General features: G+C 40.6%; 1 protein-coding gene and 1 pseudogene across 1 annotated transcript; both read right to left on the reverse strand.

Moving 5' to 3' along the window:
• Positions 1–646: 646 nt before the first annotated feature.
• Positions 647–6,585, reverse strand: LOC146157287 (uncharacterized; annotated as a pseudogene).
• A 3,953-nt stretch (positions 6,586–10,538) lies between these two features.
• On the reverse strand, positions 10,539–10,943 carry LOC146157288 (uncharacterized). Its single transcript, XM_083386693.1, has one exon. It carries the CDS (start codon positions 10,926–10,928, stop codon positions 10,557–10,559), a length of 372 nt encoding a protein of 123 aa, XP_083242819.1. The 5' UTR covers positions 10,929–10,943; the 3' UTR covers positions 10,539–10,556.
• Between the last annotated feature and the right edge of the window lie 12,467 nt (positions 10,944–23,410).

Consider the following 23,410-nt stretch of genomic DNA (forward strand, 5'->3'; position numbering starts at 1 on the left):
ATGACATTCAGCGTTTTTTGACTTTTGAAAATACCTGCACCATTTTGTATGTGCTGGCAGTGCAGTAAATTCTTCATCACTGATACAACATTCCATAAACGACTTCAAATTGCAAACTTGGTCAAAACATTTTGCACCATCCACAAGTATTCCTTTGCTTATCAGATATTTTAGACAAACTTCGACGGCATCCCAACTTGGTGTCTCCCTCAAGGACATCCTCTTGAAACAAGTTAACTCTTCTAATGGTTTCGACAACTTGTTCAAATAGTCCAAGCATCTTTCATAAAGATTTGCAACTCGGAAAGTTTTTACCTTCAATTTCGTATCCCTCTGTGCGTTTTTGAGAAAGAAGCCCTTTAACTTTAAGGGGCATAAAGTTTTGATTTTTCCTTTCTTCAAGTAGTTTTTGAATTGATTCCAAACTTGTCAACACTTCTACAACAGAGTTGCTTGGCCTTTCCACGGTTTGAATATGTGTGTGAAAAACAGACATTAGTGTGTGCAGATGCCACATGTATATCTCACTCATTTCATTCTTAAAGAATTGTTTGATGATTGTAGGTTGATGTTCTTGTGACAAAAAGAAGGATCTTAACGGTAAAAACATTTCTATCAATCTTGTGATTGCAGGAAATAAAGAGAGTCAGCGAGTCTTGCTATGAGAAAGAGGTTTTCTGTATTCGACTTCTGCAAATACACAGTATCCTTTCAGCTTCTCAGTTCTGACTGTGTAAAAGGAAAAATATTGATATATTTTGTTGATTATAGTTTCAATATCGATGCTCATTCGTTCAGCACCATAATGGATACAGTTGTTCAAAACATGCGCTGGACAGCCTACTCCAATTAACGATGCCCTTAATGTTTTCTTTAACTTCGCAAACACATTGTTACCAAGCTCATTACGCCTCAATCCTCCATACATTGTAGTGCAATTGTCCCCTGTGAACGCCAAACACTTTTCAGAGAGTCCACTTTTTTCCAAAGTTTCCTTTACATATTCAGCAATTGTATCAGCGGCCTCATTATGCCTGTTTTTAAATTCGATCAGTTTAGATTGTATACCACCATTCTTCCAGTAAAAGTACTGCACAAGAACTGGAAACAACTTTGATCAATCGTGATTGCTGCCGTCTGTAGCAACTGCACAATATGCAATATTATTTTCTTCAAAACTTTTCAAGGCAGAATCTATCGAATACGGTGCAAGTACAGATGTAACAATAGCTTCCGCCTTTGTTCGGGCACAGGAAAACTTTTTTGCCAAGTCAGAATCAGGAAACGTTTTTTTCAGCAAAGATGACGTACAATCCATTGATAAAAAGCTATTGAGATGCTTAACTGTGTGAAAAGCATATGTACCGTCGACAGCAGTGACTTGATCTACCGCTTTACTTCCTGTTGTGGCAAAATAGTTTGTCACTTGAGTTGATCCTGAAGCTTCTCTTACTCAGGGGCGGATTAAGGCGGGGGCTGAGGGGGCTGCAGCCCCAGGCCCACCAACAAAAATAGGCCCACCGCTAACAACTTAATATGACCAACCGAAGTTATCCTTGTATAAAAAGTTATATTTTAGATATATCACCACATCTTATCTATTTTGAAGCCGTCAGACTGTAAACTTGTGACGTCTGTGCATGTATGTTCCTACACAAATTAAGCTACTATGCGAAAACAAACATATAACAAACCACAATGAGCTACCTTAAGTTATGTTCAGCTCAGCCAGATTGTTATAATACCTAAAAATCGTGAATGTTTCGAATAATAATTTTGGTATTGTGCCAGCATGCTTCGTAAGGTAACAAGCCTCATAGGTAACGTTAGAAGAATTTGTTGTGCAGAGGAGTGTTACAAAAACATGTTAGAATGTGATGTAAGTATAAGGTTTGACGAAGTCATGTTTTCTGCTAAATTACACATAAGACTAAAATATAAAAAAAAATACAAAAGTGGTTAGGAAAAGCAAGAATCTAGAAAAGAGAAAAAGTGCGATTGGTGAGCGAGGATAAATCTGAAAGCACATCACCTGACCCACCAAATAGATTTGAAGAAGAATCGTGTTTTCTCTTTCCGTTTCTGGCGAAACTAGATACCAAATCTAACCGTAATATTAAAAAGTGTGCTAAAACTTTGGTTTTACCCAGATGATCTGGAAAAATCACTGCCTGAAGAGATGATTCATTTTTCTTCACTGCTAAAAGAACACCATTTTAACGTAGAAAGTAGCAAAGAAGCTCAAATGCTTAGATTTGTTAGGGGAAATGAGTTCATGTATGCGTTTTGTATAGTGTCTATTGTATTAAGGATGCATCTTTTATCTAATGATTACCAATTGTTTAGGCGAACGCTTATTGTTACGTGTTTATCAACACGTTAAACACCCAAATCAATTAATTGCAACAAACCAAATCTTAGAGTTCATTAAGTTATTTTACGATGTGATAAATAGGGTTTTAGATTACGCGTTTCCGATTTCGTTTGCCAAATATGTTCTTCAGTTACATAATATCATATTTGATGATGTAAAGTTTTCCGTATTGTTGTGTGTAAAATTCGTGAGTTTTCCTGCTTCAGTTCGCCTCGTTTCAAACTTGACATGTAACCTTTAATCTCGTAATCTATAACTGTCAGCAGGGCCGGATTTACCAATAGGCAAGGCAGGCTGAAGCCTAGGGCCTCAACGTCAAGGGGCCTCGAAATTCGGTTTCGAAGTTTGCAATTCTTTTAAAAACTTGAAAGTTTAAACCCTACTTAAAGTGTATTATATCAAGCTTTTCAGAGTAGACATTTCTATACACAACTGGTTTCAACCACGTAAAAAGTCATTATTACGTCGTTTGCATCATGATAAAGGCAATTATTACGTGCATTTTGCTAAAAGCTTCTATGTCAAAGTACCGTAGTCTTCTCTGCAAAAACAGTATCGGTAGTTGATATGTTGCTGAAATAACTAATAGACATTGTGTTGCTTACTGTTAATGTGGTAAATTATACGTTTTATCAATTGAAATTTACTGATGTTATCGACTTATCTTATTATAAGGTATTGCTAACCTGCGTTTAGATCAGGGGTCGGCAACCTACGGCCCGCGGGCCCGCTGATGTCATTCATCCGGCTCGCCGCTCCTTTGACAAGTTCGACACGAGTCTATACTTTTTGACTATTATAACAACGTAATTGCAAAAATTTTGTTCATTATATTTGCGGGTTGTTCGAATGTTCATTATATTTGCGGGTTGTTTACGTCTTGATGCTGCCTTTTCAATGTAGCGCAAAATGGGAAAAAGCATAAAAAACAAATAAACGCTTTTTTTCGCGATTGCGCTAACACTTTACTGCCTCCTTAAATGTAATTAAACACCTTTAAGTGCAAAAACTATCCGAGGCCCGCCTAATTCACAGTTGTTCTAACATTTTAATAACACAATTGTCAGTTATCATTTTGTGCGGCTCGCAGAGACCTTTCTAAGTTTGGTTTTGGCCCGCGACTAGAAAAAGGTTGTCGACCCCTGGTTTAAATCAAGCAATAATCTTATTTCTTAATTTTTTGAACTTCTTTTCATTAAAAATTTGCACCATGAATGTGGAAAATGAAAAGAACGAAGAGTTTAATGCACTCATATTTTTAACATTAAGCAATGACATGTGATGTTGTTTAGAGAGAAATTCTGATCTCAAAAATTTGGGAGGGGCCTCACAAATGGAATAGCCTAGGGCCTCTCATGGTCTAAATCCGGCCCTGACTGTCAGTCTTGCGGGCGGTGTTCTCACGTTCTGCAAAACAAGCCACTTGTTTTGTTGGCGTCTGACTCCCGCTGCAATTTGCCCTTAGAATGGCCGCTGTAATGCCGATCCGGTTCCGGATCTTTTCAACGTTTTGTGCGGATCTTCTAATGTAGTCTTAAAAAAATAAACTTTCTACATTGTCTTATGTGAATACCAATTGTCAGTGTTGATGAATTTTGTAAAAAATCAAGCATTAAACGAGACTCCCAAATGCTAATCTTTGTGAGTGTTTGAGGATATCAGTCAGCGATAGAAAGCCCCAATTCGATGCTATTGTATGACCCAAAGTCTAAAACAGGGGTCGGCAACCTACGACCCGCGGGCCGGATGCGCCCCGCCAATGGTTTATTCGGTCCGCCGCTTCTTTAACAAACTAGATACGAGTCCATTTCAAATACTTTTTGGGTATTTTAACTATACGTAAGTGCGAAAAATGTTCGTGCTTCGCGCGAATGATCTTTCTACTTCCAACTTGTTTACGTTTTGATGCTTTTTTTTAACTACATAAATGCTTCGTTGCCGTTAATGAAAACGTATTCAAAAATATTGGACATTTATTTTTTAACATTTTTATTTTCGGCAATGTAATAAAACTTGCAAAAAATTAAAAGAAATGTCTGTATACCTAAAAAATCGCGCTCGCTCCGCTCGCCAGGTCCGCCCTAACTTAGAAAGGTGAACAAACCTAAGCAAGATTAACTATTAAAGTTATCGCGTTTCTTCAAAGTAGTTTTATCACACTTTTCATTAGTAGTATGGATGACGACGTTTGGGCTCGAATTTAAACAGCGCTTTTTTCGCGCTTTGCGCCAACACTTTAATGCCTCCTTAAATGTAATTAAACACGCTTTTAAGTGAAAAAAAATCCGAGGTCCGCCTGATAAAAAGTTGTTCTAACATTTTAATAACAAATTCTCAGTTAACATCTTGTGCGGCCCACAAAGACCTTTCTGAGTTTGGTGTTGGCCCGCGACTAAAAAAAGCTGGTTGCCGACCCCTGGACTAAACCAACTCATCATTTTTCTCGCAGAAACAATCTTGCTGCTGTAGGACACTTTACTTTTGACTTAGGGCACATTTACATAAATAAAGCACCATAAAAATTAAAGCGTGTCAAATATGTTTACTATTCGCAATTGGTGGATTATCATGTTGTCAGGTTTGACTGTGGTGGATCATGGCAGAAATCATTTGAACACCCCTGGCCTAAGCCATGTTCTCAGAGTGCCGGCCAGTCTTATTGGCCAAATTGCAGCGGGAGTCAGACGCCAGCAAAACAAGTGGCTTGTTTTGCAGAACGTGAGAACGCCGCCCGCAAGACTGACAGTTATAGATTACGAGATTAAAGGTTACATGTCAAGTTTGAAACGAGGCGAACTGAAGCAGGAAAACTCACGAATTTTACACACAACAATACGGAAACTTAACATCTTCAAATATGATATTATGTAACTGAAGAACATATTTGGCAAACGAAAGCTGAAACGCGTAATCTAAAACCCAATTTATCACATCCTAAAATAACTTAATGAACTCTAAGATTTGGCTTGAGGCAATTAATTAATTTGGGTGTTTAACGTGTTGATAAACACGTAACACTTATTTTCGGTCCTTAAAAGAGTACCAAAATACATTCGTCCACTCAAGGGGTCGGCAACCGACGGCCCGCGAAAATAATTCATCCGGCCCGCCGCCCCTTTGACAAATTAGACAGTCCATTTTACATGCTTTTTGACTATTTTAACTACGCAATTGTAAAAAATTTCCTCGTTTCGCGCGTATGACCATTCTACGTCCGGTTTGTTTAAGTTTTGATGCTGCCTTTTCAACTAGATAAGCGATTCTTTACCGTTGCGCCGTGAAAGGCTGCCAAGTGCGTCGCGGAACAACGGAAAACGTATTAAAAAATATTGGACATATTTTTTGCTAAGAATTTTTATTTTTTATTTTCAGCAATGTAATAAAAACTTGCAAGAAATTTAAAAGAAAGACCGGTATACCAAACAAAATCGCGCTCGCTTCGCTCGCCAGATGCGCCTTGACTTAAAGCGCTTAACAAACACTGAACACTGATCAACTTTAAATGTTATCGCGTTCCCTCAAAGTAGTTTTATAACACTTTTCATTAGTAGTATGGATGGTGACGTGTGAACTTGAATTTTAAACCAAACAAATCCCTTTTTTTCGCGCTTTGCGTGAACACTTTATTGTCTCTGTAAATGTAACTAAACACGTTTTTAAGCGCAAAAAATATCCGAGGCTCCCCTGATTGACAGTTGATCTAACATTTCAATAACACAATTCTTAGTTAACATTTTGTGAGGCCCGTAAAGACCTTTCTGAGTTTGGTTTTGGCCCGCGATTACAAAAAGTTTGCCGACCCCTGTCTGCTATATGGGCCAAAATTGGTTGCATTCCTTAGATTTTGGAAAAAAAAATAGACAGCTATAAAGTTATCCACAGCATTGCTTTATGTTAAGCTAGAAAAAATGTTAATTGAATCGGTTTGACAGGTAAATAAAGCAGTGACAGAACGAAAATAGACCCATAAGCCTCTGACTACCACACAGCCCCAGGTCCATGAAAACCTTAATCCGGTCCTGCTCTTACTGCTTTGCCATGTTTATTAGAACTGAAATGTAATTTTAAATCTCCACTACCTTTGTGTGAAACTGAGACGTATGTCCCCGGTTTGCAACTAAACACTCTGCATCCCATTCATTTCTACCCTTTTTGAAGCATGGATGTTTTGCTTGCATTTCATCCGTGAATTTACATTTTCGCTTAGCCATATTCTACAGTAAAACAATAACAAAATTAAATTTTAGCATTTAACATATTCGGCTCGCATCTTCAACTAGAACAGGGGTTCTAAAACTTATGAAGAGGCGCCCCACCTTGACGGTGCGAACAAAACCTGCGCCCCACTTCGAAATCATTAAGCATTAAACAAACGACAATTTCCTTGGTATTCGCATTTGGTCTGCAACAGACTTCTTGTTGCGCTATTTTTCTACTGCTTCCACTGCTTTATAATTTTCTTCAGCGAATATAGGCTATTATCGTATCACACAAGTTCAAAATTTTGCAATATCGATCAAGATATAATTAGCTACTAGCCCAGCTCCAATCATCCTTGTATCTCAAATAGAGTCGTTTATGACGTAACAATGAAATTATTACCCGAAACGCAACAAACAATTTAAAAAAATTCCGGACATTTAAATTCCGGACATTCCATATTTTAGCATTTCCACTAAAATTCCAAACATGTCCGGGGAAATCCGGACGTATGGCAACCCTAAGCTATAGGATGCATGTATTGGTGCCATGATTGTTTCTCGACATGTTGCCCTGTGAGCCTTAAGCGCTCAGTCACTAAAATAGCGTTTCCGGTATGACCAAGGCTTATAGCACAGGCATGGACACGGGAATTCCCCCGCCCATTGTAGCTGTATTATTTGTTGTATATTTGAGTCTGCCGTCTCACGCTTGACTGAATTTACCAAAAGAAACAATTTACGTTGGTTGCAGTCTTCGAGATTCATTACATTTTGTAATATTGAAGCGGTTGATGCTTTATTGCGAGACGCGTAGATCGAATAAGGGGGTCAGCGCAACACAACACTCGATTATAAAGCACAACACAAAAAAGGCAAATTGCACGCTTCGCTAAGCGCGCGCCGACGCGGAACCATGTACGCCACAGTACCCCCCTCCAGAAGCGGGCATATAAAAAGCCGCGTAGCGTTGCGGGGGATGAACGTTGCGTCTTGGTCGTCCTCTGGCCGGAGGTTGCGCGACTGGAACCGGTTTAGTTAAATCGACGTGAGCCGGTTTCAAGCGGTCGATGGAAATGGTCTGTTGACGACCTCCAACATCTAAAAGGAAGGTTTTGCTGGACGCTTGAAGGACCTTATATGGGCCATCGTACGGTTTGGTCAGAGGAGCTCGATGAGTGTCACGGCGTACAAACACGTATGGGCTATTCCTCAATGTCGACGGGACGGAAATACGAGGGTTGCTGTGACGCGACATCGGTTGTGGCAACAGCTGTCGGAGAGTGTCCTGTAAAGCAGGTAAAAAGTTAGAAGTAAAACCTCCTTCATTAGCAATGAATTGACCCGGAACTGTTAAAGGTGCGCCATAAACCAACTCAGCGGATGACGCTTTTAAGTCTTCCTTAGGAGCAGTTCTAATGCCCAGCAACACCCAAGGCAACTCGTCCATCCAGTTTGATCCCGTCAAGCGTGCCATCAATGCGCTCTTCAAATGACGGTGAAAACGCTCCACCAGGCCGTTCGCTTGAGGATGGAATGCTGTCGTGCGGTGGAGGTGAATACCCAATAGTTGGCCTACGGTAGTCCACAGCTCAGACGTGAACTGCGGGCCTCGATCCGATGACATGCGAGTTGGAATGCCGAATCTGGAGAGCCAATGAAATATGAGAGCCCGCGCACAGGTGAGTGTGGTAGCGTCTTCCATTGGTATAGCTTCCGGCCATCGTGAGAATCTGTCGACAATTGTAAAAACATACCTATGGCCTCGACACGGTGGAAGTGGACCAACAATGTCGATATTTATGTGCTGAAAACGAGCAGACGGAGGTATGTAGTCCTTCAGTGGGGAACGAATATGGCGTTGAACCTTGGAACGCTGACAACAGATGCATTGCTTGGCCCATTGGACAACATTCTTTTTCATGCCATGCCAGACAAACTTTGAGGCCATAAGTTTTTTCGTGATGCGGATGGATGGGTGTGATAACCCATGTACGGCGTCAAACACTTTTTTCTGCCATGATGCAGGGACAATTGGACGAGGATTACCTGTAGATACATCGCACAGGAAGGTAGTTGCGGAAGAACCAATTGAAATATCCTTCAAAGTCAACCCTGTAACAGCAGTGCGGTAAGATTGTACTTCGTCTGTCTGTTGTGCACGCGCTAGTGCCTCGAAGTCCAAGTCTGCAGTTGAACCTTCTAAGGAATGGACAAATGACTTCGATAGAGCATCAGCAACTGTATTTGACTTACCGCTGATGTGTTGGACATCGGTGGTAAACTGGGAAATATAAGAGAGTTGACGTTGCTGACGAGCAGACCACGGATCTGAAACTTTCTTGAATGCAAAAGTGAGAGGTTTGTGATCAGTATAGGCTGTGAAGTTGCGACCTTTAAGGAAGTAGCGAAAGTGCCTGATTGCTAGGTGTAGTGCTAACAACTCGCGATCGAAGGCACTGTACCTGGTTTCGGGTTTTCTCAGTTGACGACTGAAAAACGCCGGGGGACCCAGCAGCCTTCTTTAAGTTGTTGGATGACTGCGCCGACGGCAGACTGCGAAGCATCAACAGTGAGCGCGATGCTGGATTGCCACTCCGGGTGATGCAAAAGCGTTGCGTTAGCGAGTGCATTCTTTGCTTTGTCGAAAGCTTCCTGAAGAACGCGAGTCCAAACGAGTGACCTCGGCTTGCCGGATAAGGAACCATACAGGGGCTTCATAATGTCTGCGACATTTGGAATGAACCTGTGACAGAAGTTTATCATACCGCAAAACTCCTGTAAACCCTTGACGGTTTGAGGCACAGGAAAGTTGTTGATTGCGTCAACTTTCGAAGGCAGAGGTTTGACCCCGTGCTGGTCAACGAAATGACCGAGGAACTCAAGGCTTTCTTTACCGAACTCGCACTTTTGCAGGTTCAAAACAAGACTGTGGTCTGAAAGCTGCTGAAAAAGCTGCGTTAAGTGTTGCATGTGAGCAGCCTTAGTCGGACTAGCAACAAGAATGTCATCGAGGTAAACATAAATAAAGTGCAAACCTTGACAAATCGAGTCCATCATCCTCTGAAAAGTTTGCGCGGCATTCTTCAACCCAAACGGAGTTCGAAGAAACTCGAAGAGACCAAATGGCGTGATGACAGCGGTCTTTGCGATGTCTGCTTCAGCAACTGGAACCTGATGATAGCCTCGTATTAAGTCTATTTTAGAAAATACGGTACAACCAGCCAGACGTGCAGTAAAGTCGTGGATATGGGGTATAGAGTAACGATCAGCTTGAGTGGCATCATTGAGGCGACGATAATCGCCACAGGGGCGCCAACCACCCGAGGGCTTCTCTACCATGTGGAGAGGTGCCGACCATGGGCTGGATGACCGGCGCACTATACCTAACTCGAGCATATTTTGAAATTCAGCCCTAGCTAACGATAACTTTTCAGGCGAAAGGCGTCTGACGCGGGAATGTACAGGTTGGCCAGTGGTCACAATATAGTGTTGGACGCCATGCTTAGGCAAGGCGTCGGAAAAACTAGGGATTTTCAGACTAGGAAACCTATCTAATAATCTTTCAAATGGAGAAAGCAACGAATTAAGTGTGTTAAGTTGAGGCGGTGGACAGCGATATACTCTTAACGGGCAAGTAGAAAAAGCATCTGAGTGTACAAGACGTTTCCTTTCAATATCGACTAACAAGCGGTTAGCGCGAAGAAAGTCTGCACCGAGCAGTGGGCGTGAAACGTCTGCCAACACAAACCTCCATTTAAAAACTCCAGCCGGGATGTGGAGTGTAACCATTTTGTAACCGTAAGTGGCGATTAAACTACCATTTGCAGCCTTAAGAACGGAACCCTTCGGGTTTGTGCGTCGTTCGAGACCGGTAGGTGGAAGGGCACTTACTTGAGCTCCAGTGTCCACTAAAAAGTTACGACCAGAAACCCGGTTCCCAAGAAAAAATAGACTGAAAGCATTGCCGGCTGTCTTCGCTATCACAGGCAGCCGGCCTTGTCGTTTCCCTGAAAAGAACACGGTGGGCTGCATTGACGTGCGTCTGCTCCAAAGCGTCTATGGTAGAAACATATACCAGTAGTTTTATCGCTGTTATTGCGAAATTGCTTACCGCGTTGCACCTTGCTTACAGCAAACTCGTTGTTGCTACTGCGAGAAAGCCATAAAATGTCTGCCTTCAGAGCCAATCGACGAAGATCTGTGGTATCCTCGTGAGCCAATACTAACCGGATATCCTCAGGCATGTGCTGCAAAAACAAATGTTCAAAAAGAAAACAAGAATGGTGGTCTCCGAGTAGGGCAAGCATCTCGTCCATTAAAACAGAGGGTTTCTTGTCGCCCAAAGGAGGCATGTTTAAAAGCTGCGCTGCTCGTTCTTGCTTTGAAAGCGTAAATGACTGCAGCAAGCGTTGCTTAATCACGTCGGGGTTGCGAGACGCGTAGATCGAATAAGGGGGTCAGCGCAACACAACACTCGATAAAGCACAACACAAAAAAGGCAAATTGCACGCTTCGCTAAGCGCGCGCCGACGCGGAACCATGTACGCCACAATATGTTTATTAGGATTGCAGTTTATAAAGTTAGTTGAAGACCAAACTATTTACATTGTTTCGACACGAACGAAAAAATTACAATATAGTTACTTTTTATTTGGATTATGGGCAAAGTACCGTAATACAACAGCAACGAGATTTCGTTGGCCCAGTCTGTATGGTGTGGCAAACACACGCCCAAAATTTTTTTAGGCAAGTTGTGTGCACACCAGATCTCGGTAATTTTTTGCGTAAAGTGTGGAGCACCACAGGTGCTTTGAAGAACAGACTGGTCATCTGCGAAGAACAAACTTCCTACATGTGTACATGTAGACCTACTTACATTTGTAAACCTTGAGCAAGATTTCACTACCCTGGTCAAATAAACATTTGTTCCTATTTTTATAGACTAGTTAAAAATTAGTAAACATTGCTGTATTCCTGATTGTGATGGTAAATATCCCGACCAACTTTACCATGTGCCAGCAAAAAGATTCTGTTTAGGCGAAAATCTCAAGTGGGCAAATGATTTTGGAAAAAAATTATTCTTGGCCTCAGGGCTGACAAAGCAATTGGGGATTTATATAAACGAGATGTAGTAAAGATATGTGGTCGTCATTTTAAAGCAGAACAGTTTATTCATGGTTAGTTTAAACAGTTAATTCTTAACTATTCTACACGTGTATTGTATTCCTGGATTGGACCTATGCTGTAGTAGATTTAGTAATGTACATACATGGAAGGAATTTTACATAGAATATTAGAAAAGTTTGTGTATTTTAGAAATAGTCGTTATATTAGTTTACTTAAAAAACATAAATTGTTATTTATCTCCAGGGCAGAAACGAGATACGTTAAAATTTCGATCAATTCCAACATTAAACATGCCAGTGATGTTAGCAGCTAGTTTAAAGGTAGCTCGCAGACCAACCAATCCACGGAATCCAGAAAATTATATTGTCTGTAAAACTTTTAGTTCATTTCTAAAACAAGCCAAATGTCTTGTTTTAAAAAGTGATACATGGAAATGGAAAATACATCCAAAAGATTTCTCACAAATTTGCAATTCCCAGGTCTCTGAATTCGATCAAGAAAAATATAAAATATTTGTTAAAGCAAATTTTCAATTGGACGTGCACTACTTTGGATGGTCTGGTCTCTTTAAAGAAATTTTTGAGTATAACGTTTCTAAATCTGTAAGAAATCTTTTAAATTTTATTTCGAACCTACCAATTTGTGGAGGAGTTTCTGTGCTAGCAGATAGAGAAGAGAGCAATATGACAGCTTTACATATTGTAACAAAATCAAGTCAAGCGTTTGATCACTGCAAACCTCTTCAATCAGTAACGTTGGCTGTTAGGTGTGTTATACAGAACTTTTGTAAAATATAGTATTTAGATAATATGTTCAAACCTTTTTATTTTGTTTACCCCAAAACAGATAAAATTGGTATATGCATAATTATTCAGTAATCTGGGTTTACTGTTATTTAAATATTAAGCACTTACAAATTATTTGATAGTTGGTATGTCCGATAATATAGGATGGTAGCCTAAACCTGATGTGATAGTGTCGGTACTCGCCCGTTGGTATCGGTGCCGATCCGATACCAGTATAATATGTGCTTAACAGCCATATTGGGTACCATCCAAAGAGACATTAATTTATCAATAGTTATGGCGTCGCATCCCCAAACAACATGCAGTCTATTGATATAAGACTGACGACCTCGTGATGTATAAAAGGATTTTTTACACGATTCGCATATATACTTTTCGTCTGCTTGGTTTGACGAAATATCGATTTCTATTTCAATAAGTAATTGCTCCAAGGCTTCATCCAACCTTTCTTCGTCATTGAAATTCTCGGTTTTGTCCATATTAAAGCACAAGACTAATAGTAACTGTGGTAAAAACATACCAAGTGCGCTAAGAAGTCAACGAGGCGTGGCAAATTCAGTGAAGCGTAACACGGCAGAAGAATTTTTGACGAATCGCAGTCGTGTCCAGGCATACCATTGTCATTTCGGCGAAATAATTTTTCATGCTTTTTTTAACATTTTTTACGCCGTTTACCACAATTTCACTTTCTTTTGCCTACGACGTATAAAACTGAACTACAATTAAATATGTTCGCGTTTTTTGTCATCAATATAATCAGATTGTCAATTCATTCAGATATTTACAGCAAAATAGGTTTTCCGTAGCCCATTTGTGCTTAAAAACCAAAAAAAATTAAAGTTTGGGGGTACATTTGGTCGAACTTTTAAAAACTATCCGCACATTAAAATTTCCTAAAAATTTACATACAACTACTAGAAAGTATTCTTAACAAGATAAGCATAGTCTCCCACTCTGGTCATTCAGATATTTTCAGCGAAATAGGTTTTCCGTAGCCCATTTGTGCTTAAAAACAAAAAAAATTAAAGTTTGGGGGGTACATTTGGTCGAATTTTTAAAAACTATCCGCACATTAAAATTTCCTAAAAATTTACATACAACTACTAGAAAGTATTCTTAACAAGATAAGCATAGTCTCCCACTCTGGTCATTCAGATATTTTCAGCGAAATAGGTTTTCCGTAGCCCATTTGTGCTTATAAACAAAAAAAAGTAAAGTTTGGGGGGTACATTTGGTCGAATTTTTAAAAACTATCCGCACATTTAAAATTTCCTAAAAATTTACATACAACTACTAGAAAGTATTCTTAACAAGATAAGCATAGTCTCCCACTCTGGTCATTCAGATATTTTCAGCGAAATAGGTTTTCCGTAGCCCATTTGTGCTAAAAAAAAGTAAAGTTTGGGGGGTACATTTGGTCGATTTTTTAAAAACTATCCGCACATTAAAATTTCCTACAAATTTATATACAACTACTAGAAAGTATTCTTAACAAGATAAGCATAGTCTCCCACTCTGGTCATTCAGATATTTTCAGCGAAATAGGTTTTTGTGCTTAAAAACAAAACAAAAAAGTAAAGTTTGGGGGGTACATTTGGTTGCATACCTCTCTAGTAGCCTCATTAAGCTTATATGTGGCAAGTAATTTTAGGGTTTCACGTTTATTTTGTGTTAACCAAATAATTTTTTTTGTAATATTTTGCAAATGGCGTCAAACGCAAAAATGGTATAACATACCTTGATCCTTTAACGCAGTGGTCGGCAAACTGTGAACCGCGACCCAAATGTTGGCCGCAGAGCCATTTTAGTGGCCGCGAGTTACTTTTAAATGGTTTATTGTTATCATGTAGTTGTGGGCCGCGTGATAGCCGTGCATTCATCGCACTTCGTTTTAAAAGTTTATGTGGCTGAGAATTACACTGTCTCAGCCTGGTTCAGGCCCGCGCGCCAAATGTGGCCATGTTCCTCCAACTGAAACCTGTAGGCGCAATTTTTTGCGTTTCGCGTGATAAATGTGGTTTATTTGCATAATACGTGTTGTTTCTGTTAGGGAAGAACACGTTTCTTAAATTACTTGATCTATGACGTTACTTGTGACGTTAATGGTGCGGATTCTTATGTTCTTCTATCAGTTTTACTTTAATCCAGTGTTTCTTAACCTTTTTTGCTTAAGGGCGCACGTTAGAGACGTATGAAAACGTTGCGGCGCACCTTACGAGCGAAGCGAGCGCGAAATTTTTTAGGTGTACCGGTATTTCTCTTAAATTGTCTTCATTATGCCAATTTTGATGGTAATTGGCTTTTATGAATTTGTTGCTGATAAAACTACTTTTATTTGAACATTCTAACGTAGTTGGTTTCGGCAAACTTGTGTGTTCGTGTAGTATCAGCTTCTGTGCTTGCTACTGACCCTTGCTCTCAGTATGTTTTATCAAGTACACATAATAAAAGCACAACGTTTTCAACATCGTCACCATTGCGTGAAGGAATTTATCCGGGGGAACCAGACCGTAACCCAAAACAACACCATAGACCTTCTCTGGGGCTGTTACTATAGCAACCTCAAGGTCCGTGCGTCACACTTGATGGTTTTCCATTGGTTTCCGGCTGAAGTGAAAATTTGTTTCTCTCTCAAGCAACCTAGAGAGTATTGCGTATTAGCTGCATTAGACGCTTTTCTAGTCGTCGTGTGTTCTAGCTTACTTGTTTGCGTATTTTATCAAAGGGAGCGTTGAACAACTTGCTAGCTGACACCAACCGAATCTGTAATTACAGTAAATGGAGTTTAATAAGCATATTGCGCAATTTTATCTGCTTTACACAAATTTGCGTAGTTCAATAAATATAGCCTAAAGCGTTCCACAAGCATGTGGCGAAAGTGTATTTTTTTATAGTGTCTATAAATCAAAACTGTTTTTATTGTCATGAGGAACCGCTGTGTTTGGGATAAGCTGTTTTTTTTCGAAGGTTAACCGAGATACGCGACGCCTTTAGTTTAAAACAATTTTAGCAAAATAGGATAGGACATACTAAAAACATAACTCAGATTTTTTCAGTTAAGCGGAAAATACAGCTGGGGGTGGGGGGGCATGATCACCCTCCCTTGGATACGCCCATGTTTGTCGGTTAGGCCGAAGCGGTTCCGCTTCAATTCAAAGACGAACGTTGGTTCCGTTAAACTTGAACAAAGCAAGAAAAAAGGTTTGTGAGCGAACAAAGGACGCGAGAGTCTGCATCGCAAGGTTGTCTCGTACTTCGCTCGACATTTAGCACTTGTTGTTCAACCATTAGCGACTGAAAGTTTGAGATTTTGGTGAAAACCTTCTAAATGTAGCTCAGAAAACAAAAGCATAATTAAGTTCGGTTCAAAATATTTAAAATTAATGCCTTTTTATTAGTTTTAATCGTTTTTTTAATTAAATGTTTGCCTTACTGAAGGTTTTGTCAACAAAATTTGTTTACTATGTTTTTGCAAAGTAACATGTCAAAAATTCACGGTAAATCTTGTATTATTTGACAACTTTTTTAGCCGGTTTTGGCGCAAATTTTTATGGTGGACTTACTTTATGACGTCATTAATAACCGTTACTATCTGATTAACAGTAAAGACTAGCGAATAATTAAACAATAATTTAATGCCGTTTTGTCTTGGCTTTGTTTATTGTATTTTTGCTATCTTCCTTTCTAATAAACATACTTAGCCTTGTTGGAACAGCTTTGTGTAACTTAAACTTATGAATTCATTTGTCACATACCATAACGCATTACGTCATATATTGTGACGTAGTGATATGTTAAGCTTTACATGAACATACCAAGTCTTGTTTGAGCAGCTTTGTGTCAAGTTAAACTTGTAACTTTATTTGTCATATACCAAAATGCGTTACGTCATATATTGTGACGTAGTGATATGTTAAGCTTTACTTGAACATACCAAGTCTTGTTTGAGCAGCTTTGTGTAAAGTTAAACTTGTGCGAGTAAAATATCTGAATGACCAGAGTGGGAGACTATGCTTATCTTGTTAAGAATACTTTCTAGTAGTTGTATGGATTTTTTTAGAAAAGTTTAATGCGCAGATAGTTTTCAAAAATCCAGCTCAATGTACCCCCCAAAATCTGTGTTTTTTCCCAAAACCTCTTTTCGAGTTTTCTTTATGTTAGCAAAATCAATGGATTACGGCAATGCTGTTTCGGTGGAAATATCTGATGGCCTGAGTAGGAGACTATGCTTATCTTGTTAGGGAAACTTTATTGTTGTTACATTGTATTTTTTAGAACTTTTGGATGTGTGCAAATTCTTTAAAATTTATTCTAAAACAAAGATTTTAGCAGATATATTTAAAAAATGTGTTGTTGTTGTGACAACCTAAATGTATTGATGATAATTAAGGCAAATCATCATTTATAAATCAGTTTTGTATGAGTTCAGCAAATGATAATGAATTTATGGTAAGCGGTTCGTAAAAGTGTGAAAAAAAGCGTAAAAAATTATTTCGCCGAAATGACAATGGTCCAGGCATGTATTGTATAGGTATTGGTATGACCGAAGATCGTGAGTTTGAGACTAGTTGTTTTTCTAGCCTGGCTTGCTTGAATTTCTTTAATTGATCGACTGATTCGGTTAGTCGGTTAAGACTTACGGCGTTGTGTTCACTTACGTAGTCCGCGATAGCTAGCACCAGTATGGCAGAATGCTGGCGACTTGGCGACTATGTCGGCCGAAGAATCAGCCAGAAAACCGAAGAAAAAAAAATTTTAAGTAAACAAAAAATTTAAAAAAATTTTTTTTGAGTGGTTGTTTCCACACATATTGGCGCTGGTCTAGAATCCTACCACTTTTTTTTTGTTTTTTTTTTGTTTTTGTTTTTTTAGCGTCAGTAGGTACAGTAGCAAAATTTAGTTTTTTAAATGTAAATTCCAAAGGTAACAATAAAGCTAGTTAGGCTAGCCATATTTTTCCCAAAGGTGAAAGCATTTTCCCAATAAATTTGTACAGGGGGTTATTATCTTGCAAGTGGCGACACCTGGCGTATTTTATTGAAGGTTCACGGTCATATATGTTTGCATTTTGCCCGAAAATTTAGAATTGTGTAGTTGCCCTTGTGCTGGGTCTACCCTAATGATAAACACACCGTCAGAAAGATCCAACCCTCTTCTGTACAGCGAAAGCAAAAATAAATCCCTATATGCGTGGTGCGACGCCTAGCGGAACTCTTAGCGTACCCTATATTATAAATCTCTTGCCACTAGGTGGCAGCACAGAAACTCTGGTCGAGTCTTGAGGTAGCCTTATTCTATTCCTAAAACGTAACTATGAGTGCTTAGTGCATTAGCCTTTCTTTACAGAGTCGATTCTTTGGGTGTAATTTTGATGAAATATCTACGGCCGCCTAGCATACGAAATTGCATTGACGTGCGCAAGTCTTGAATCCTACCACAATATTTCGGCTTTTTGCCTGAATTTAGAATTGTGTAGCTGCCCTTGTGCTGGGTCTACCTTAATGATAAACACACCGTCAGAAAGAGCCAACCCCCTTCTGTACAGCTAGAGCAAAAATAAACCCCTATATGCATGGTGCGGCGCCTAGTGGAACTCTTAGCGTACCCTATATTATAAAATACTTGCCACTAGGTGGCAGCACAGAAACTCCGATCGAGTCTTGAGGTAGCCTTATTCTATTCTTAAAACGTGACTATAAGTGCTTAGTGCATTAGCCTTTCTTTACAGAGTCGATTCTTTGGGGGTAATTTTGATGAAATATCTACGGCCGCCTAGCATACGAAATTGCATTGACGTGCGCAAGTCTTGAATCCTACCACAATATTTCGGCTTTTTGCCCGAATTTAGAATTGTGTAGTTGCCCTTGTAGTGGGTCTACCCTAATGATAAACACACCGTCAGAAAGAGCCAACCCTCTTCTGTACAGCGAGAGCAAAAATAAACCACTATATGCATGGTGCGACGCCTAGCGGAACTCTTAGCGTACCTTATATTATAAAATACCTGTCACTAGGTGACAGCACAGAAACTCTGGTCGAGTCTTGGGGTAGCCTTATTCTATTCCTAAAACTTAACTATGAGTGCTTAGTGCATTAGCCATTCTTTACAAAGTCCATTATTTGAGGGTAATTTTTCTGGAATATCTACGGCCGCCTATAGCATACGAAATTGCATTGACGTGCGCAAAGACCATCTGCATTTTTATGTTTGACGCCGATGTATTAGATTAAAACAGTTGCTGGACCAATCGCGCATACTGGTCATAGAGGTCCTTGGACTGATATAGCCAATTGAGAGAAGCGTGGTCAGTCCGCAAAGTAAAACCTTGTCTTAGGAGATAGCAGCGAAATAACTTGGTGGCATAAACGACCGCTAATAATTTTTTGCGCCGGGTGGAATAATTTCGTCCTGTTTTAGTTCTGCTGCCATAGGCTATGACATGTTCTTTTCCCTCTTTCCACTGCGCTAACACACATCCAATGGCAAAATAAGACGCCGTTCTATGCCATTCAAAACAATACGCATTAGTCGCTGGAAACCAGCAGCGGAATTGCAAAGACCCATTGGCATCACATTGAACTCGAACATACCCATGTGGCTCGCGAAAGCGGTCCTTTTCGCGGGAAGTCTTATCCATAGGAATTTGCCAATACCCAGATTTTAAATAGTGTAGGCTACTAAAATAGGTGGAGTTAGATAAAATATCGAGGCTTCGGTCTACTGTAGCTGTTTTTCTTTGTCACCTCATTTAGGCCCCGATAATCAATGCAAAAACGAGTTTTATCTGATTTTTCCTCACGAGTACTATCGGGCTCGACCATGAAAATGACGATGGACGTATAAAACCTTGAGCCTTCATCTCGTGGACGATTTCGTCCACTTTCTTCTTCTCAGGTGGTACCATCCGACGAAAGGGTTGGTCCACTGGGCGAGCATCTCTGGTGTTAATCACATGTTCGACGAGATCAGTTCGTCCTATTTCTGCTGAGTGGGTCGCAAACGATCTGTGACCATGTTGCAAAAGGTCTGTATCCGTGCGAGCTCGCTTGTTGTAAGACCGCCACCAATTTCAATTTCGTCTGTAAAATCCTTGTGGTTTTCTTCAGTTGGGCATACGAAGCTGACGCTCTGTTGGGTAGAGCAAGAAAAGTCCACGCATCCGCGGTCATTACAATAACATGGGTGTGTTTAGTTTGTGACCTATTGTGGCATGGGCAAATGACAGGATTTCGGGACACTACGACAGGTTACGTTTAACTTTAGCCTTCAAACAGTTCCATACCTTTCTCGTATGATGGTAACTGCTAAGCCCGTATCAACAAGGGCGCGCACTGACAGGTTTTCTATCATAATATTAACGAAGGAATGAGGCCTTTGACCAGATGCGATTTGTACGATAGACTGTTTAGGTAAATCACCGAGGTCAAACCTGCTAGCGTCCTGGTCCAGTGGCTGGTAATAGCCGGAGCGAAGGTCGGCTACCTCTTGTCGTAAATGGTCGATCGTTTCCATAAAATCCCCTATTTGGCGTTGGAATTCCTTTCGGAAAGCTGTTTTTTTTTATTTTATTTTTTTTTCCAGGCAAAAAACTCAGAATAAAGTTATACCCATGTCAATGCTTTAAGCTACCGTTTATTTGTTAGAGTGAATATGGGAGAGCTACCACCTCCGGACAACCGTTTCATCCAATAAGGGAGAGGAACGGAATCCATATAGAGGGGAGGCGCCGGGTTGAATGGGTATAAGACGGGGTCTGCAGAAACACTCTCCGTCGTAGCATTATTGCTAATTTGGCCTACATTCTGTGAGGGCTGGCACGCAATTCTGGGCGGCGCTTTAGTAAAGTCGCGCTTTTTTGACACGTTCTTACTAATTGCAGTGGCGAGTGTTCTGTCGCTCAAGCCGCGCAGTAGAACCATACATAACCTCATTTTTTACTGTAGGCTTGTCGCCGCCGTCTGGGTACGCTTGTTCGCCATCGTTTCGCAAACGTATTCTCTTATGCTTTCGTTAACCATTTGACCACTTTCTAGCAACTGGTCACGTTTATCAACGCTTTGGTAAAGCAAGTTCAATTATAGCGCACCGTATGTCATGCCACGGGTGTTGGCTTCAAGTGACGTACTGCCTCTGAATAGCTGCAAGGCGTGGAGCTTGGTGCAGATGGTACACCTGGTAAATCTCCCAGAACTGCGGGTGGGGTACCATATACCAGTTCTGTCGACGACGTGTGTAGGTCCTCCTTTGGAGCGGGTTGTATGCCCAGTAGCACCCATGGAAGTTGAATAACCCAGTTGAGTCCGTTTAGGCGAGCCATCAACGCAGACTTTAGATGGCGTTGGAATCTCTCGACGAGTCCATTTGACTAGGGATGATAAGAAGTGGTGCGATGAATTTTCACACCGAGCGTGTTAATTATACTTGACTATAGTTGTGAAGTGAACTGGTGGCGCCACGATCTGATGTAATGTCCGCGGGAACACCGAAGCGGCTTACCCAGTTGCTAATAATACACGTGTACAAGTAACGGTCGTTGCGTCTGGCATCAGAACAACTTCCGGCAAACGTTTAAATCTATCCACCATTGTTAATAGAAAGCTGTAAACTTGACATAAAGGCAGGAAACCAACAATATATATGTTCACATGATCGAAAGGCTTACCTGGATCTGCATACCTTACCAGCGGAGCTGCATTGCTTAGCCCACCAACCGACTTGTTTGTGGAGGCCGTGCCGAACATATTTTGAGGATATGATTTTTCTAGTGGTCCGAATAGACGAGTGCGATAAGCCATGTTTGACGTCAAAAGTTTGCGGTGACAAGGTTGTAATATAATGGGACGATGATATCCGGTGGACGTATCACATAATAAAACAACTCTTGACGAGCCAAGCGGAATCTGTTCGATATATAGGCCATAGATAGCTGTTGTGTAAGCTTCAACTTCCGCACATTGTTGTGCCGCACCTAAAGATGCGTAATCGATGTTAAGTACATCATTTTGACGAAGATTTATGGATGACAAGCGAGAGAGTGAATCGGCCGCACAGTTGTTTTACAAATATGCTGTACATCCGTAGTAAACTCAGCAATTTCAGAAATATGTCGTTGTTGCCGCGCAAACCATGGATAAGATGCTTTTGCAAACGCGAAGGTTAAAGGTTTGTGGCCGGTAAATGCGGTAAACCTACGCCCTTCTAAAAAGTACCGAAAATTTTTCGACCGCCTGGTTAAGGGCAAGTATAGTTCCCTGTCGAACATGATGTACCTCGTTTCTGGTGGCCGCAAATAACGACTGAAAATGCTAACGGTTTCCAAACACCATCAATTTACTGTCCCAAAACGCCGCCAATAGCTTTATCCGAAGCATCCACTCCATCCGTTTGATGGTAGATGGTACAGGACATTATCTGATTATTTATACCTTTTGAGGAAGTGGTGCTGCTCCATTCTTGTTGATATGATGCCTTCAAAAGTCACTTTCTGCGACTCCGAATATGCCATTGTTTGCGTTAATACCTAACCCATGTTGAGCTAAACGGCGAAACAGTTGTCGCAAATTTTGCCTGTGCTCTTGGACAGATGAGCTGGCCACAAGTATATCATCAATGTAGACGAAGACAAATGTCAGGTCTTGGCAAACCGTATCCATAAGACGCTGAAATGCCTGCGCTGATCCCGAAAGGCATTCGTATGAATTCAAATAAGCCAAATGGGCTTATGTTTGCGGTCTTGGGATTATCTTTCTGTGCCACTGTGCCACTTCAACCTGGTGATTGTGCCACTGTGCCACTTCAACCTGGAGATACCAGCGTACTAGATCAAGTTTTGAAAATACATTTGCGCCAGACAGGAGCGCAGAAAAATCTTGTAAATGAGGAATTGCGTAGCGACCTGGTTCTGTGACTGCATTAAGTCGACGATAATCGCCACAGGGGCAAGGGTGATTAACAACCAACAGCTTGCGGAACGCCGAATAAAATCCATTTCCAACATTTTGCTGAATTCAGCTTTTGCAAGTTGCAATTTTTCTGGTGGCAGTCTTCGTGCTCTTGCGTGAATCGAATGAACTGCGGTAAGAATATGAAGTCCACACCATGTTTCGTCAATGTTTGTAAAAAGCTTGTAGCCTACAGGAATTCTGAGGAAACTCCATGATTATGTCATTGTAGCTACTTTTCAACTTTGCTACTGTGTACAATCCTTGAGGCGCTTGTGACGCTGTATGCAAGGCGATGCTAGTGAACGACATAGCATTTACAAGGCGTCGGCGCCGCAGTTCCCCCAACGTGAGTGAGCTCTGAGAAAATGAACGCCAAAGAGGGGGCGGGAGCCATTCGCTAAAATAAATTTCCAACAAAGTGTGCCTGAAACCAAAAACGCGGACACGACGTAGTAATATTTTGTGTCATCAGCAGTTATTCGTTTCAGATCGAAGTGTGCTACGGTCTGCTGAAACCACACGCGCGGTTTGAAGTCCAGAAAATTGGTAGTTTTAAAGAAAGAGCGTTTTGTTGTTTGGGCAAAAAGCCGAAATATTGTGGTAGGTTTCTAGACTTGCGCACGTCAATGCAATTTCGTATGCTAGGCGGCCGTAGATATTTCATCAAAATTACACCCAAAGAATCGACTCTGTAAAGAAAGGCTAATGCACTAAGCACTCATAGTTACGTTTTAGGAATAGAATAAGGCTACCCCAAGACTCGACCAGAGTTTCTGTGTTGCCACCTAGTGGCAAAAGATTTATAATATAAGGTACGCTAAGAGTTCCGCTAGGCGTCGCACCATGCATATAGGGATTTATTTTTGCTCTCTCTGTACAGAAGAGGGTTGGCTCTTTCTGACGGTGTGTTTATCATTAGGGTAGACCCACTACAAGGGCAACTACACAATTCTAAA

Source organism: Ascidiella aspersa, chromosome 4 (genome assembly GCF_963924565.1).
Source record: "Ascidiella aspersa chromosome 4, kaAscAspe10.2, whole genome shotgun sequence".
In the NCBI taxonomy this organism is placed as follows: domain Eukaryota; kingdom Metazoa; phylum Chordata; class Ascidiacea; order Phlebobranchia; family Ascidiidae; genus Ascidiella; species Ascidiella aspersa.